This window comes from Zonotrichia leucophrys, chromosome 2, assembly GCF_028769735.1.
Source record: "Zonotrichia leucophrys gambelii isolate GWCS_2022_RI chromosome 2, RI_Zleu_2.0, whole genome shotgun sequence".
NCBI lineage: Eukaryota > Metazoa > Chordata > Aves > Passeriformes > Passerellidae > Zonotrichia > Zonotrichia leucophrys.
The window spans coordinates 124,315,372-124,331,783 of NC_088171.1; the positions used below are offsets into that span (position 1 = coordinate 124,315,372).

Below are 16,412 nucleotides of genomic sequence, written 5' to 3' on the forward strand. Positions count from 1 at the left end.
ATCAGAAGTCTAAAATGAAATATAACTCAGGAGCATCTTTTGGACCTGAATGTGAACAGTAATGTAAAGACAGGAACCATCTCTTCTCCATCTCTATTCTAGTATTTGACAACCACTGGAGAAAGTACCAAATCACTTGTTATTCTCTTATTTGCCAATGACATTCACCTTGAGCAGTATTAAGGAAGAGAATCTGAAAATTGCTCATTAATATATGCCACTCATATACACACACAACACATAAAATAAACACCAGCATGATACCAGTGCTTTAAAAATGTATGAGGCTATTTTAGAATTTTCTTGAAGCCCAATGTTTAATTCTGCAATATGTACCAAGGAAAATTTTAAAATACCATTATTTAAAAACTCCAAATGTTTATGGATAAAACAGACAGGTGAAACTACAAACAGAGTAGAAAATAGGAAGATCAGATCAGGCAGAGCTGTATAAGAATAAACAGGGACACAGAATTTACCTAGCATACACATAACTAAATATAAAAGCCACAAAATGCACCTACTAACACTCATAAACAACAGCACATCATCCCACATACAGCAGAGGCAGAATTACAACCAAGGACAGCATGAACAGAGTCTATTCTTTAAAGTCCACTCTCTGTTTTACGTTTATCCTCCCAAGAATACAGCTCTCTTTCCTCCCCAATGAGTGGCCTGAGGTTTTGTTCCATTAAAAAAAAAATCAAAAAACTGAAGTTTATGCTGTTTCCCCACAGATTCAATTTACAACCCAAAGTGGGCAACCACAAAGACAGGGAAGACCTCTTCAGTTTCCTTTAAACAAGAGACTTTTCCACTTTATTCTGTACAAAAAGATTAAAGTGAAGAACTGATTTAAACTCCTTGTTAACAAAAGGCTTTGAAGACTAAATACTGAACAAAGCTTAAACAAAAGCAAGATTGGTGTTATTTAATAAAACTACTGAAGGAAAACAGTCCAAACAGAAAACATTAAACAAGGATTTGTGATTCAAAGCAGTAATTTAGGGAAAAACCTAAGATTAATAACTGCAAAGTCATGAAGAAGAGCTTTGAAAGCAGTCAAGGAGAAAACTGGAATCTTCCCTGCTAGATATTTAAAAGATATACAGATACATATAGATAAATATGCAAGATATTTATAAAAAGCTTCATATGAACCACTTCCTATGCAACAGTTGCTACAAGGCCAAATTTCCATGAAGACAGCACTTCCACACCAGCTAGCACATTCTGAATTCTATAAGAGAATTATTTTATTTATAAGGATTCTAGTATAATATTAATTATTTAATATCTACAGGCCAGTAGAAGAAATAACAGCGTAACTAAGAGTTCCAGCAGACATCATATTCCTTCATTTTTTCTCAGTGTGAGTAATGATTTGAATTGCACCACCAATGGTAAAAAACTCCTAATCCCATAGTTTTTGAATAAACACAGATAGTATTTGTACTCAACTTTTTAAAGTAAAGTTTTGAAAAAAGTAGGAGAGGGGAGAAGAAAACAGAACCACTTGTTAATACAATGTGGTACTACAAAAGTGATATTCAGGAAGAACACAGTAAGCACCAGGTTCTCCTCTAAAACTGTAGCATTTGGAGGGAAAAAATCTTTCAGATTGTATGCTTGGAAAAAGCAAGGGAAGCAGCTCTGTTTTGCCTATAAGAGTATGAGGTAAATTGACTGCTATATAGTCACTCTTTATTAAATTTTTATTAACTTTCAAAAACTTTACTTCAGGTTTTAATTGTCCAGAGTTATTTCTTATCATAATTTTAAAACTGCAAGTACCCCTAAGGAATGACCAGAAAGCAAAGCAAACTTCTGCTGTTTCAATCAAAAGAGGAACATCCATACACTCTCCTCAGCACAGTGAAGAAATATGGTTTTATTTTAAAATGCAAGCCAAACAAAAGTCATCAGCCAAAAAGGTTGGAAGAAGCTGAAATGAGGCATTTAACCATTCCCTGATGAGGAGCAGTAACTAAATGTTTTGGCAAAACATCACCCCAACTTCCCTCCAGATATTAAGATTTTGTGGTGGATTTTAGATTTTATTGTCAAAGCCTAATAGGATTTTGTAAAAACTCCCTCATGAAAGCCCTGAGTCCTTGTTTTTGTTAATACTTCAGGATCAGACTTTAAGAAGCACAAAACTCCACTCTCACTGCTAACTTGAAGGTAAAATCTCGTAGTGCCTGCTGTATACATGTGCTGGAAGTCTCAGCATGCCTGTGAGCATACTGAACTGAACTCTCTGGAGGAGAGCACCCTCTCCCCTGTGGAACATCTCAGCATGATCTACTCCATAAGCCTTCTCTGCAGCTTGGACAAAACATTCTGACAATATTTTAATTCTTAGTTGCAAACCAGTGAACTTAGAGCTGCTCTTGCCACTCCATTTGAAATCAGCTAAGCTATAAGCACTGCAGTATGAAGAATATCCTACTTAGTTATCAATTTAGACCTAAATAAACTACAATAACACTAATAAAAAGCCTCTAGGAAATCCCATTTAGATAGTTACATTAACTGCATATCCAACTGCCCTCAAAATGCTGAAAACACTGGAATAGAAACTTGGATGGATGTTGCTTTCTTACACACATGTATTACAACTGGTATTTTTTTCACAGAATGGTTTGGGCTGGAAGGGTCACCCAGTCCTAATGCCCCCTGCCATGGGCAGGGACACCTGCCACTGCACCTGGCTGCTCAGAGCCCCATCCAGCCTGGCCTTGAACACTTCCAGGGTTGGGCATCCACAGCTTCCTATTCCAGGGCCTCACCATCCCCACCATTCTTCCTTTTGTCCAACTTAGATCCACCCTCTTCCAGTTTAAAACCACTGCCCCCATCACCACAGGCCCTACTAATAATGACTGAGAGAGACCTTTTACTTTATGTTAAAAGTACACAGAAAGGTCTTCTCAGAGCCTTCCAGGCTGGACAGCCCCAACTCTCTCAGCCTGTCTTCTTCACAGCAGCTCCAGCCCTGTTGTCATTTTTGTGGCCTCCTCTGGACTTCTCCATCTTTCACACACTGGGGACCCCATCCCTGGATGGAGTACTCCAGGTGGGGTCTCACAAGAGCAAAGGGTATTCCTCAGTTTTTAAATCCACAAATTTGCCTGAAAGACACGCTTGCTAGGGTAAATGCAAAAGTCTCTGGCTGAAATTCAGTGCCTTATGCCAGTCCAAGTCAGCCTAGATGGCCCCAGTGATCATCTCCAAAAAATCAATAGTCTAAGATTCAGTTACATGCTGTACTTTCAACAATACAAACACCATGCAAGCCATAAAACCTTCTGGCACATAACTCCTAAAGAAAAAATGTAAGAACTGCACTGCTTCACTGACTTCTACCTGGGAAGAACTGTAACTAATTAAGAAAGAGGCTACTGCAGAAAAATACCTACAGCGTTATTTTGAAATTCATGTAATGCAGGAATTAAATTATTTTCACTGAAGAGTATCTTCATTTTGTCCAAGTTACAGCTCCTGTTGACTAACCTTTCTTATCCTAAAAAGAAAAAATATGGGGAGTACTAAACTTCAGTTTTACCAAGAACAGGATTATTCATATTTAGCAGCATTGTCCAAAAGGAAGCAAACACAGTTATAGGAAGTTATAAGCGTTGTCAAACTTGGCAAAGACCACTGGAAGATTTTGCCTGGCTACAGACACAAATGTTAAGCCAACTTCCCCTAGTGAAATCATACATTTTTAAAAGTGCTTAAAATCATATTTTGATTGTAGATTAGTAAAGCATTACACTTCCATTTTAAAAACAAAAAAGTTTCATCATACACTACTGAATATAAATTTATCTTCATTAACAACCTTCCATCAAGTTCCATACTTTGGTACTCACTGCAATGCTGACTGATGAATACAGCATATTCCAAACCTAGTTTAATTTTTGCATACAGAACAACTTCTAATTAAAAATATCTCAGCTATGCAGAGAACACACGATATGCTTGAATGTATATATTTGTATATAGCATGCATATATTTGTATATATTTTGCCCTCATAATAATGAACAATGTCTTAACTGTGAACTAAGCACATTTTTAAAAGAGAACCAAATACATGGAGTATTAAACCAGTAAAATACCATGGTGAAAACTACCTTTGTCTCTCACAATTACACTTTTCAAGAAGAATCATGTAGATCTCAAAAGAAAAAAAAAATCACAGGAACAGGATTTGGGTGCTGTGCCTAATGCTCAACAGGTTTTCCTGAACTTTTAGTATCAAAACTTCTTTGTTGTCTAGAAATCTCCACTGCTGAAGCTATTTGCAGCTTGTTCTCTATTTGAAGACGGGTGCTTCTTAACATTATCAGTGAGATGCAGTGTACAAACTGTCCTTCAACTCATGGAAGAGCATAATTATTCAGAATATTTTGTAAACGTGTTTAACTTACCAGTGCCTTACTACATGCTACTAACTCAAGTGTAGCAGTACTGTTCACAAAACAAATGTCAATTTTTTCAATTAAGTCATCTCATATGTTCTACAACAAATATTGTGCTACCAGAGTAAATGCAAATTAAGGTGATTTTTTTAGTCAATTATGGCTATCCCTGCCCATTATCAGAAAAGACAAAGGTTTACACTATTGTGTTTGAGTGTAAGTGTTTTAGTATTATAAACAGTGACATACATGACTAAAATTTTAAAAAATACTTTTTTTTTCCCTGTGACTTTATGTAACTGAGCATGTGCTTAGGAGGAATAGCATAAAACATTAAAGGACATCTGGGGAGGGGAAGGTCAGCCCAGCTGTACCACAAAAATTAATCATCTGCTACTTCTAGATCCTTTTTTGAAACTTTTTCATCAATCAGCTGCCCATTTAAAACCAGAAAGTCATATTGCTAACACACTATAATGCTACCCAAACCACCAGGGCTTACCCAACAAGTCTTATAAATGTACAATCTGCTGCACTGGTTGACTCAATACCAGCTTCTTTGTGTTTGTAGTAAAAGGAAGGTTTTCTATTTATCTTCACATTTTGACTGGATACACAGCAAAGAAACTGCAAAACAAGACTTTCATAAAGAATTTCAAATGCAGCTTTGAAAATATGCTGTTGACTAACCAGGTGGATCATTTACTGAACAACGCTGAGCTAAGATTTTATTTCACAACACAAAATAGCACGGAATTTGGTCACAATAAAGCAGCTTGTTTTTCTTGAAATTAAATAACTTCCATATAGAATTTAAAACATGAGCTATTTATCCATATATTTCTTTCAAGGGTAACTTTATAGCAAACAAATAGAACATTAGCATCTAAATCACAGAAAGTGGGTGAACCCATTGCAATGGATTATGTCAAAAAGAAAATCTAACCAGATGAGCACACACAGTCCTGAGAACAGCCCATGGTGTTTTGAGCCCAGTATCTGCCTTTCTCCATTTATCACTACCTTGCTCTTCCAGGCACTTTTTTTTCCCAGGCTCCTGGGGGACAGGATGCTGTTTCAATAGTCATAACAGGAGAATAACAGAGCTCTCCCGCAGCAGCAGGGGATGTAAATGTCCTGTTGATAACACTAACCACTAGAAAGGATTTCAATTCCTATTTAACTGTCACATTATGGTTACAGGCACCTTCTTCCAGGTATCTCACATGCAGTCAATCAAGCCCAGGCAGCTGTCATGCACCTCCTTTTCTCTATGACACTGGCAGTCCCAAGAGAGTTTAATTTTGGGGATTTCAGTCTGACAGCCAGTCACCAAGGCCACATCACCTACCTCTCATGGAACCCCAGCAATGCCAAAGAACCAACTCGCCAGCCCAAAGCTATCTGAGGGGCAAGCTGCAGAGACAACTCCTCCAGAGCTGTGACCTTCATCTTCCTCAAGCCAACCAAGGACTAAGGGCCCAGGGCCTCCCCACGTGAATGTGTGTCCCTGAGTACATGGCTGTGACAGGCAGCAGTGACAGTGTCACTGTACTACAATTAAGTCCTCCAAAGGGCAGCAGGCATCATTCCTGTGCTGTCCAACATCAGGAGTCCTGCCTACTTCCTTTCAGAGAATGTTGCTTTATATGAGTTTTACAAAATCCTGTCATGCAAGCACTTCTGTCACATGCAAAGCAGGTGATCTGACAGACCCAGCTTCAGCTGGGACAAACCCAAGTCAGAACAGACAAGTTCTGGTGCCTCAGCCAGAGCATTCACAAGACAGAGATGCTCCTTCACAGAGGTCAAAAGAAGGACAAACAGGTTGATTCCTATTGTAATACAAACCAGCATTTCAAGCAGATCCAGCTGAGAGGATGCTGAGAAGGCTGTGACACATGATATGCTTGAATGTATATATATATAGTCCTTATTTAGCACGATCCTGAAAGCACCAGGACATGTTCACAGCACAGCACAAGCACACAGAACCCAAGTTTCTCAAACACAGAATTACAATCTGGCAAAGCAAATCAAGAGAAACTTCCAGGAAAAGACTACTCATTCCAGATCCCACAAACCCCACAACTGGCATGTCCCTCTCTCAGTTAGTGAGCAGTTTCCAGCACCTGAATGCTGGCCAGAAGATAAAACAGTGACCTCTGTGCTTAGCATATAGCTGTTATATTTGTAATCAAACAAAGAATGCTATTTATAAGTTATTTATCAGCTCTAGCAAAGCACTCCAGTCACACAAAGATTCTGGGTATACTAGGAAATATTACACTATGAAAATCACAAGTGAAAATTGCACTAAATATTAATTAGCATTTTTGCTTTCAAGTAACTGCAACTTCAAGAAAATCGTCTTCTAAATGTTAACCTAGGCGGGAAGACAGATTGAGAAAAATATTTCCTATTAATTATTAGATTAAAATAATATTTTTTTTTTACTATTTGATATCAAAACAGCCAGTGTCACACATTATTTTAACCTGAGGATGCCCAGATATTGCACAAGCAAGACAACTACACATTCTTTATAAAGATACCCATGTAGCTTTCAGAAATGTAATACACTCCTTTTTAATTGTCACTTTTGTGTTTTAGTTTTTAATTTCTCCCCTAAAGCATAAACAAATGAAACAGCTCTTTATATGAAATGAAAATATTTTACCTATGAAAATATTTTTTTATTTTCTTTCTTAATGAATACTGATATTTTATTTTTTAAACAGTAACATTTAAATACACAGACACCTCCCTCAAATTCACTAATCCTTTCAGCAAAGAACCCGTGGCTAAGTTAATTTAAAAACATGTCTGAGCCTAGAAGAATAATTTCTGATCTCTCTCTTGCAGAAATTAGAGATTATAATGTACTGATACCAATCCAATCCCTTCTATCTGAACTTTCGACAAAATCAGTAACATTTCTTATAAAGAGATGCTTTCCCTTCAAACGCGGCATTCAAGGAATTAAACAGGAAACTCCGCCAAAGGCGCTGCTCTCGCCGCGCCATCGGGAGCCGAGCAGCGCCCTCTGCTGTGCCGGCCGGGGACGCTCCCCCAGCCCCGGAGCAGCGACCCCGCCCCGCGGGGCCCGGCCAGGCCGAGCCAGGCCTGTTGTAGTGTGTTCTGTTAGCTTGTTTCATTGCTCCCCCATTTTCTGTATTGCTCCCCCATTTTCTGTAATGGTTCTGCCCTCCCAGGTTTTCCCGCCTTAGCTTTGTCAGTTATTATGTTCCCATGGCAACTCCCGCCATGGTATTGTCTGTCATTTGGTTACCTTGGTTACTCCCGCCACAGTTTATGTCAATCCTCTCTTATATAATTTCCCCTCCCCTATGTTTCCTTATATGTGAATTTGTTCTCCTCCCTGGGCCCAGTCAATCACTCCCACTCCTCCTAGTTTGCCAGAATCTTCTGTGCTTAGGGAGACTTGATTGGCTGTGGCTCCGGGGCCCCTCCTTTACGTTGTTTCTATTGGGTTTTTCCTCATGTCACTTATCCTAAGTTCACTCCCCTACCTTCCCCTATTGGTCCTTTGTAAACCCCTCCCTGAGATCCCTCCTCCCCTTATAACCTTGTTGCACTCTTTGTTCTGGGGCACACACTGGTAGACATGTCAGATTCAACACCTGTGTGACTGTCACTCCCGGGTTCTACAATAAATCTGACAAGTCCCCAGTGAGTGTCCGGACTCTTTACTCTTGTTGGCCAGCAGCGATTCCGTCCGCTGTGAGCGCAGCCCGAAGCCTTCTGACGCCGAGGGGTGCCCACACATTGCTGCTGGGTGTTGGCCGCCCTCCTGCTAGCCGGACACCTGACTTTAAAGCCACACCTCGCTGCACAGGGCTGTGGATCCCTCGGTCCCTCTGAGGCAGGACAGCCCTCTGCTGTGGAGCCAGCCCCCGACACAGGGAATCGCCCCGATGGCTGTGCCCTGCTACTCGCGCATGAAAACATCCCAACAGAGCAGCTCTGTCACACTGTGACACACAGGGTGGACTGGCAGCAAAGTTCACTTAATGAACCCATTTCTACCTAAAAGGACACTTGACAAACTTCACCACTCTCATTTGAAACATTTTTAGACTACTTAGTTCACAGTGAAGGAAAAATGTCAACTTATTCCTTATTAGTGAGTTTTGGTAACTGAGCTAACACCACAGCTCAAAAACCATTTCTCTACCTGTATCAAAAACCATCTCAGCCTTCTAAAAACAGGGTTTTCTGTTTTACTAGGCAAGCAGCTTTAAACCATTAATGAAGGCAACACCTAAAGCATTTGGTCTTTATAAAAGATTTCATTAAGCAATTCCATAGAGAAAAAAAAAGAACTTTAAACCTGTCTTTTTTTCTTTGTTGCTTTGTTGCAAAACTTAAATATAAAAGTGCAGAAGGCAAACGCAGCAAGAAATTAGTTGCCTGCTGTAGACAAATGTCATATGGGTTTATCAGGACATTTGGCTTACCAAGTTGCTATCTTTTCAACAGTTTTAATCAACATTTAGGTGCTTTGTCTGTAAGTTGCACTATTAACAAAACAGTAATAACAGAACTGTAAACTCAACGTGAAAGCTAAAACACAAACCAGAACCCCTATAAAATTACCAACACAGCAGAGACACCACCAGGCAGTTCTGAGGTAAGGGCAGCAGCACACATTGCTGAAAAAAACAAAAAACAAAAAAACAAAACAAAAACAAAACCAAAAAAAAAAAAACCAAAAAAAAAAAAAAAAAGAAAAACCCAAAAACCTAAAAGAGCTACATAGGAAAAATATCATCCCTGTGCTTTTTAAATCATCTGAAGACAAACACATGTGAACATACCCATTTATCATGTTTATTTCTTTATATTTGCCTAAACTAAGCCACTGCCACCCAAATGTCAGCCAGTTCATCCAGTTTCAAAACTGGAGGAAGAGCTGACATAGGACATAGGAAACCCATGCAGGAACTGTTATCCTCTTCCCAAAAGAAAGAGAAACACGAAGAATCCAAACACCAGCTGTGGCTCTTAGAGGATGAAGCACAGCAAAAGACAGGTAGCACTTGTCAGCTGAGATAAGGAACACAAGTCTTCCTCTGACTGTAGCTCAAGTGAGGGATGAGCAACCACATTCCTCCTTCAAAGAGCAGATCCTGCAGTGCTGGGACCACAGGAAGAGAATGTACGTAGAGCCACCACAGCCTCTCCCAAAAGAAGTGCTTCTCTTAGAAGAATCTTATCAAAAGCTCTTCTAGATATTTGAATTTCACCATTAGCATGCAGTGCATCCATAAGTATTACCCAGCTTTACCAAAGCAGCATCAGGGTTGCTCCCATCTATGGAAAGCTTATTTACCAAATAACACACCTTCTAGCAATCAAATATCAGCTAAAATTGGTGATAATGGGATTTCAAGAAAGCTACACAAAATGAACAGATTACACTGCAGGCAGACCCCTTTCATTTCCCTCTTGTTTCATGCCACCTTCCACTGCTAACTCATTCTCACCAAAACCCTCTCCCTCTTCAGTAAACTACTCAAAGAGCAGTCAGTGAATAAACATTCATCACACTCAGACTCACTGAGCACTACCTGGGCTGAGAACAGCATGAAAGTAGACTCATGAAATATTCACCTCATTATTATGCTCTGCAAAGCAAGCTACTTTCCTTCCTCTGGTGCAAGTGAAAAAGTATCTCACCAAAGTGTACAGAAATTCAGAGTTGTGGACCAGATATTCATTTTAAAAACTCAACTTTGACTTCTACTAATGTATTATTTGTATTTGTGTATGCAGTTCACATGTTGTGAATAAAATGTAACATTTGAGTTAGTTAAGAAGGTTTAAAGGCTTGATAACAATTCATTTACAGATAGAAAGAGATTATGTAGATAGAAAATAATTTTTCCAGCTACTCACTTCAACAGAAAAACAAAAAAGGAAAAAAATTAAATCCCCAAATCCCCAAAGTAGCATTCAGCTACATCAAGTGATTCTGCTCCTAAACTCTTGTGTGGACATTTCCTTGGACACCATCTGAGCCCCTGGGTTAGGCAAACGTATGATCTTAGCACAGCCAGCCTTCAATGGAAAACAGAATGTTATACATTATATAATAATTTGTGATATCAGGTCTTGGATTCAGTGATAGGCATTTCCAGTTCTACACCTGCAATACCAAACAAGTCCTGGCACAATAATTCACAGCCTTAATCTCCATATCCTACTGAGCACATTTCAAGTAATCTCATATACAGGTGTAGTCAAATAGAACTGAAAAAAGTTACAGAAAGATGACTGTCAAGGATAAACACCAGCATGGAATCACTTCCACCTGAGGAATAAGCAGAGGTCAGAGGTTTTCAGTTTGGAAGAGATATTCTGGAATATGCCAGTACACACACAGAGCTGTCTTCTGTTTCCATACCTGTCTGCTGCTAATGGGCACTGTCACAATCTGTGGGAAAAACCAGCATGACAAAACTCAATGCACTGCTAGAGAAAGTGATGGTTATTCACAAAATCTCTACGTTTATTTTACCACTCCCTCTCTCCCAAGTTCCATCCACTCACACTCCCATACCCCTGGATTCCCAACAAGCACCTGGGGAAAACCCATTTGGGTACAACACCGAGGATGAAGGGTGCCAGCTATCAAGGCCTCACCACACCTCTGACATTATTCCTGGTGGAATTCCTGGTTTGGCAATGGTGAACGAGGTTTTGGACAAATCTTTTACACCCTTCAGGAGTCAACAGCTGTTGATGGGGTGGTCCTGTGCTCCAGAATTCTACTTACTGCAGCCTCAATAAATAGGAGACTGCTGTTCATCATCTCCCTCTCCATGACTGGTTCATGGTGGAGTCACAGGAAAACACATGGCATGTAAGATATGGGACACAATCCTGTAACCCTCCTTGTGCACTTCAGGAGCAGGGTCTGCTCCTGATGAATCATTCATGCTGCAGCTCACCCAAGTGCAGGCCTTGCCAAGCACACCATCCTAATTTTACAGCCAAGGACAGCTTCCCAGAGAACTGTGGGTTTCCACAATAACATCCAGCATCCTTTCAATCCTTGTCCTGACGTTTCTTAAGCTGGCTTCACACACATACAATTCTACAGGTGTTTCATTCATAAAAGCCTTTATATTTCCTCTGAAAGTCTCTGGAATACTGGTTTAACAGGTCTTTGATCTGACCCAATAAAATCATTAAGAGTTTTTCCACATCCTCTCTGCCAGCTTGTAAAAAGCCTGAACACAGCTTTGCCCATGCAGCAGTACCTTGCATTCTACACAACCAAAACTGCTTGTGTGCTTTCTACATTACATTTTTGTAGGAGCATCTTAAAAAGAAATATGAGCTGTCCACATTTCTGCAGGTGACTTACCATGCAGGGTGAAGTGGCGAGAAGAGAGAATCAGAGTTTTTAGGGTTGGAAAGGACATCTGGACAGCATCCAGGCCAACCCTCCTGGAAGGGCAGGGTCCCCTGGAGCAGGTGACACTGGAATGTGAGGGTTTCTGGGTTTTGAGAGTCTCCAGACAGGGAGACTCCACAACCTCCCCGGGCAGCCTGGTCCAGTGCTCTACCACCCACAGTGCAAAAAGTTCTTCCTCGTGTTGAGATGAAACTCCTTGAACATTAGTTTATGGCCACTGCTCCCTATTGTAGTGGTGTCGCTGGGAACCACTGAAACACTCTGGCACCATCTTGTCACCTGCCTTTGAGGTGTTTATACTCATTGATGAGCTTCCCTCTCAGTCTTGTCTTCTCCAGACTGAACAGGCCCAGCTCCCACAGCCTCCCCTCCTAAAGAGATGCTCCAGACCCCTCCTCATCTTTCTGGCCCTCCGCTGCTCCCTCTCCGGCAGCGCCTCGTCTCTTTTGTACCGCCGAGACCAGAACCGGGCACAGCGCTGCAGATGCGGCCGCGTTAGGGCCGAGGACGCTGCCCCGGCTCGATCCCCTCGCGCGCTCACCTGCCGGGCAGCGGAGCCCGCGGTGCCGCCGCCCGGGCGCTGCTCCGTTCGCTGCGGGGGAGTGTCGCCGGCTCCCGGCGCGGCGCCGCTGACCCTACGGACCGCGGGCAGCAGCGCCCGCCATGGCCGGGCCGCGCGGCCCCACAGCGCCGTCGCCATCACTGACCGGGGGCGGGGCCTCTGTCTCGTGCGCAAGCGCAGCGCGCAGGGCTGAGGCGGGCGGCGCCATCTTGGGTGCGGGACGGCGGCGCCGCGCTGCCCCCCGGCGGCTGCAGCGGAGCTGAAGCCGCGCCAGGGAACGGGCGGGCTCGACACCTGAGGAGCTGCTTCACGGAAAAGTTAAGCACGTATTGCAGTGCCCAGGGAGGGGCTGGGGTCACCTGGAGGGGTTTAAGGAACGACTGGACGTGGCACGTCATAGAATAACCTGAGTTGGACGGGACCCACAAGGATCATGGAGTTCAACACCTGGTCCTGCACAGGACACCCCAAGAGTCACACCATGCGCCTGAGAGCATTGTTCAAACAGTTCCTGAATTCCGTCAAGCTTGGTGTGTGACCACTTCCCTGGGGAGCCTGTTCAGTGCCCAAACACCCTCTGCGGGAAAAACCTTTTTATAATACCCAGCCTGAACATTCCCGGGCACAACCTTCTGCCAGCCCCTCTGGAGCCCCACTTAGTGCCCTGGTCTTGTGACAAGATGCTGTTTGCTCGTAGGCTGGACTCCCTGCTCTCAGAGCATTTTCCAGCCTAACTGATTCTGTGATTACTACACCAGCCCTGAAAGCAAAGCTTCAGCGCTCACAGCAGCCCCAAAGCCACCTGCGCACGAGGAAAGGAAGCTGTGGGCAGAGGAGGATGCAGCAAAAGCTCCTGGAGTGTGGCCTTAAAAAAAAAAAAAAAAAAAAAAAAGAGCTTTCCTTCAGAAAACAGAAAGCTCAACTCTGGAATAGATGACCTTTCTCCTTGTCAGTTAGATAAATAAATAAAAGACCCATCCAATAAGGACATATTCCAGAAGAACCTGCCCTACATGGTACTGACCCAAAAGAGGAAGAGCTCCATTCTCTCTAACCATTCAATTCTCTGTTCCTTTGTTAAGCTGCAGCTGTTGGAGGCTGAGGGAACATGTCAACCTGTTTTCTGAACTTTACAATGTAACCAGGGCAATTTAATTTTATATAGTGGCAGAGCACTGGAACAGGCTGCTGAAGAAGGTCCTGGATTCTCACTCTCTGTAGACATTCCAAACTGAATGACATTCCTGGGCACAGTCTTGTACAACCTGCTCCAGAGGTGAGCCTCCCTCAACAGGGAGTTTGGGCTAGATGTACTCCAGAGGTCCCTTACAACCCTAACAATGCTGTGATTTGTAATTTTATGTAAGCCACTAGAAGGCAACCTAGGCTCAGTGTTCTCTAGAAATGCCAAGCTCAGCCATGCAGAGTGCCCAAAGCAGTACAGCAGTATGTACCAGCACTGCTCTGAACCAAACTTAAAGGACTGCTTCAAATAGAAATGAAATCTTCTTACTTATTTACATTATCCTCCATGTTCACAGGACAATACATTCCTCACATACACTTTTATTAAGCTTCTCACATTGTAATTAAGCACACATTCTACATCTGACATGCTAGCAAGGTTGTCAGGAGCCAACTTTTTTTCCTCCAGACACCTGTGGCAGTTGAAGTTTCATGGATTTCACACAAATGTAGCAAAAGTTGTTTCCAGTTCTAAGCAGGGTGATAAAATGTTCTAACCATGTGGCAAAAACACATAAAACACAAGAAATTTGAGGAGTACGGCAGACAAAACAAGATGCAGAAGGACACATCTTTTAGGAGAGCTACACTGAGCAGTGACACTGTGCACCTCTCCAAACAGACTTCTGGGGCTGGCAACGGGGGTGTTGGCTTAAATACATTTAAAAAGAGTAAGATGGTGTAGCAGATGTTTTCAGGGCTCAGCCTACAAGAGAAACAACATTAGGCTATAGGAGCAATTCTCCTGATGACTACAAAAGAACCACATCTGGGGTCAGGCTTATTCTTCTAGTCCATGCTTTGTTAGTGTGAATATGACACCACCACGTGTGAATGAATTTATTTGTGACTAATCCAATGTTCAGAAGAGTGTTATCTTACCACAGTGACATCCTGTACAAGAAACAAGCCTGAAAATGCTGTGGTGACTGAACCAAACCAGCACTATGAGGCATCCTGCTTCCATCTGCATTGGTCAGAAGTTTCTGAGGTGGACAGTGCACGGACAGATGGGTAACTTTTACATGTTCTATCACCTTTCCACACCTGCTGGATGAGGAACATGCTCAAAAGACAGTACATTGCTACTCATGTGTGATCCTGCTATAGCTTGTGTAAAGCCTGCTGAAAATGAAGTCCTTTCTGTAGCTGGGAGTGATCCTTCCTCCTTGTCCAGCCTCCTGTCCAGTGTCCCCTGCAGGCAACACTCAACTGAAACAATCACAAGGGAGCGAAGTAACAAGCTTCAGTTTGGCAGCAGCAGTAGATTCATAACGATTAAGTTGAGCAGTAATTACAGATTGAAAAGAAAATACGTATCCACAGTATCTGTACAATATAATTAACTTCTCAAAAGAGTTTTTTTTCATTGCTATATTTTAAAGGTTGTCTTCAAATTACAGGTAAGTCCTTTAAATGCTTGAAAGGCATAGAAATTCCCCTTCCCACACAAAATCCCAAACAATGTATTTTAGCTTCAAAAATATTTTGAACCCACAAACAAGCTTGGTATCAGTTAATCGGGTAAAATAACTACGTGCTAAATAAAAGCACATCTGGTGGAAGGAGCGCAGAGAATGTTACAAGTGTGCTTGGTTTTCCTTGCAGCATCTGGCAGTGGGTAGCAGGACAGAAGCAGAAATCTCAGTGGGTCTCCTCCTCTGTCTGTTCTGCAATAGTTTCTGTGGCACTGGCATTGGCAGCAGAGTTGAGAACTTCTCCAAAGTCTCCTCCGGCAGGTTTGCTTCCTCCAACTTTAGACTAGAACACAGTGAGAGCCCCAACAAAGCACAGTAGTTAGTAGGCATGCCAAACATGCTTAACTGTACAAAACCAGTATGTCTGGTTTGATAACTCTCTTCAACAAAGCAGCTTTTCCAGGTCTAGGAGACCTCCACAATATTCTTGAAACAAATCTGTACATATCTGGCAGGAAACACTCACCAGCAGATTAACACAGAAATCTCCCTTTGACTTTGAGATACACGAAGCAGCCCTCATTCCAGGGCTGATTCCAGAGTCCAAAGGTTGATACAACCTCAGTTTCAAGAGGATAAAGGTATGAAGCTTTTCAAACCAAGAAGTCTTTAAGAGATTCAGAGTTAAAACTCGCTACTTTATTTCTCAAGAAAGAACTTTGGACAGTTTTGAGGTTTAAGACCAAGTCCTGAGCTCTTCAGGGGAGCAGAGCAACTATGTTACTTTCTCCATGTAACGTGTTTGCCTTTTCACTTCCCTCCGCCCATACGCTCTGTGGGACTGCAGGGGTGTTAATGTCAATTAGTTGCAAGAAAAGAAGGCCCCATTCCCCTTGCTATCACTTGCATGCTTCTCATTCAGCCCAGTGTGCCCAGGAGAAGTCAAATCTGGTTCTGATTACACAGATTAGTTATTTTTGAAGTGAGTTTTTACCTGGAGAAGTTATTAATGATTTTTTCTGACACTTGAGGCTTTCATAAGTGAAGTTAAAATTAAGGTGCAAAGGCCTTTTGTCTTTTATGCCAGAAATGAGAGATGAATCCCAAGGTATTCTCCTGTGTAGGATACTAGTCCCTAGAAAGGCCTGAAATAAAAGCCTAGACAATTCTGGATCCCTAGCATTAGGTATTAATTATTTTGCATACCTAATACTAGCTGTTTGTGCAGGTTAGCTGGCTGTTAGTTCTTCCAAAGGCATCCTCCTGTCTGAGGTGCAGGCAGCCCATTACTTTACTTCCAAATCATTT

At 42.0% G+C, this 16,412-nt stretch overlaps 1 protein-coding gene across 6 annotated transcripts in view; it reads right to left on the bottom strand.

Moving 5' to 3' along the window:
• Positions 1-13,945: 13,945 nt before the first annotated feature.
• Positions 13,946-16,412, bottom strand: part of TPD52 (tumor protein D52) — a 41,102-nt gene continuing 38,635 nt past the window's right edge. For all 6 annotated transcript variants that reach the window (XM_064706265.1, XM_064706264.1, XM_064706260.1 and 3 more), the window contains one exon: positions 13,946-15,447. In XM_064706265.1, the coding sequence (XP_064562335.1) occupies positions 15,331-15,447 (117 nt within the window). In that variant the 3' untranslated portion in view covers positions 13,946-15,330. The remainder of the gene's footprint in view (positions 15,448-16,412) is intronic.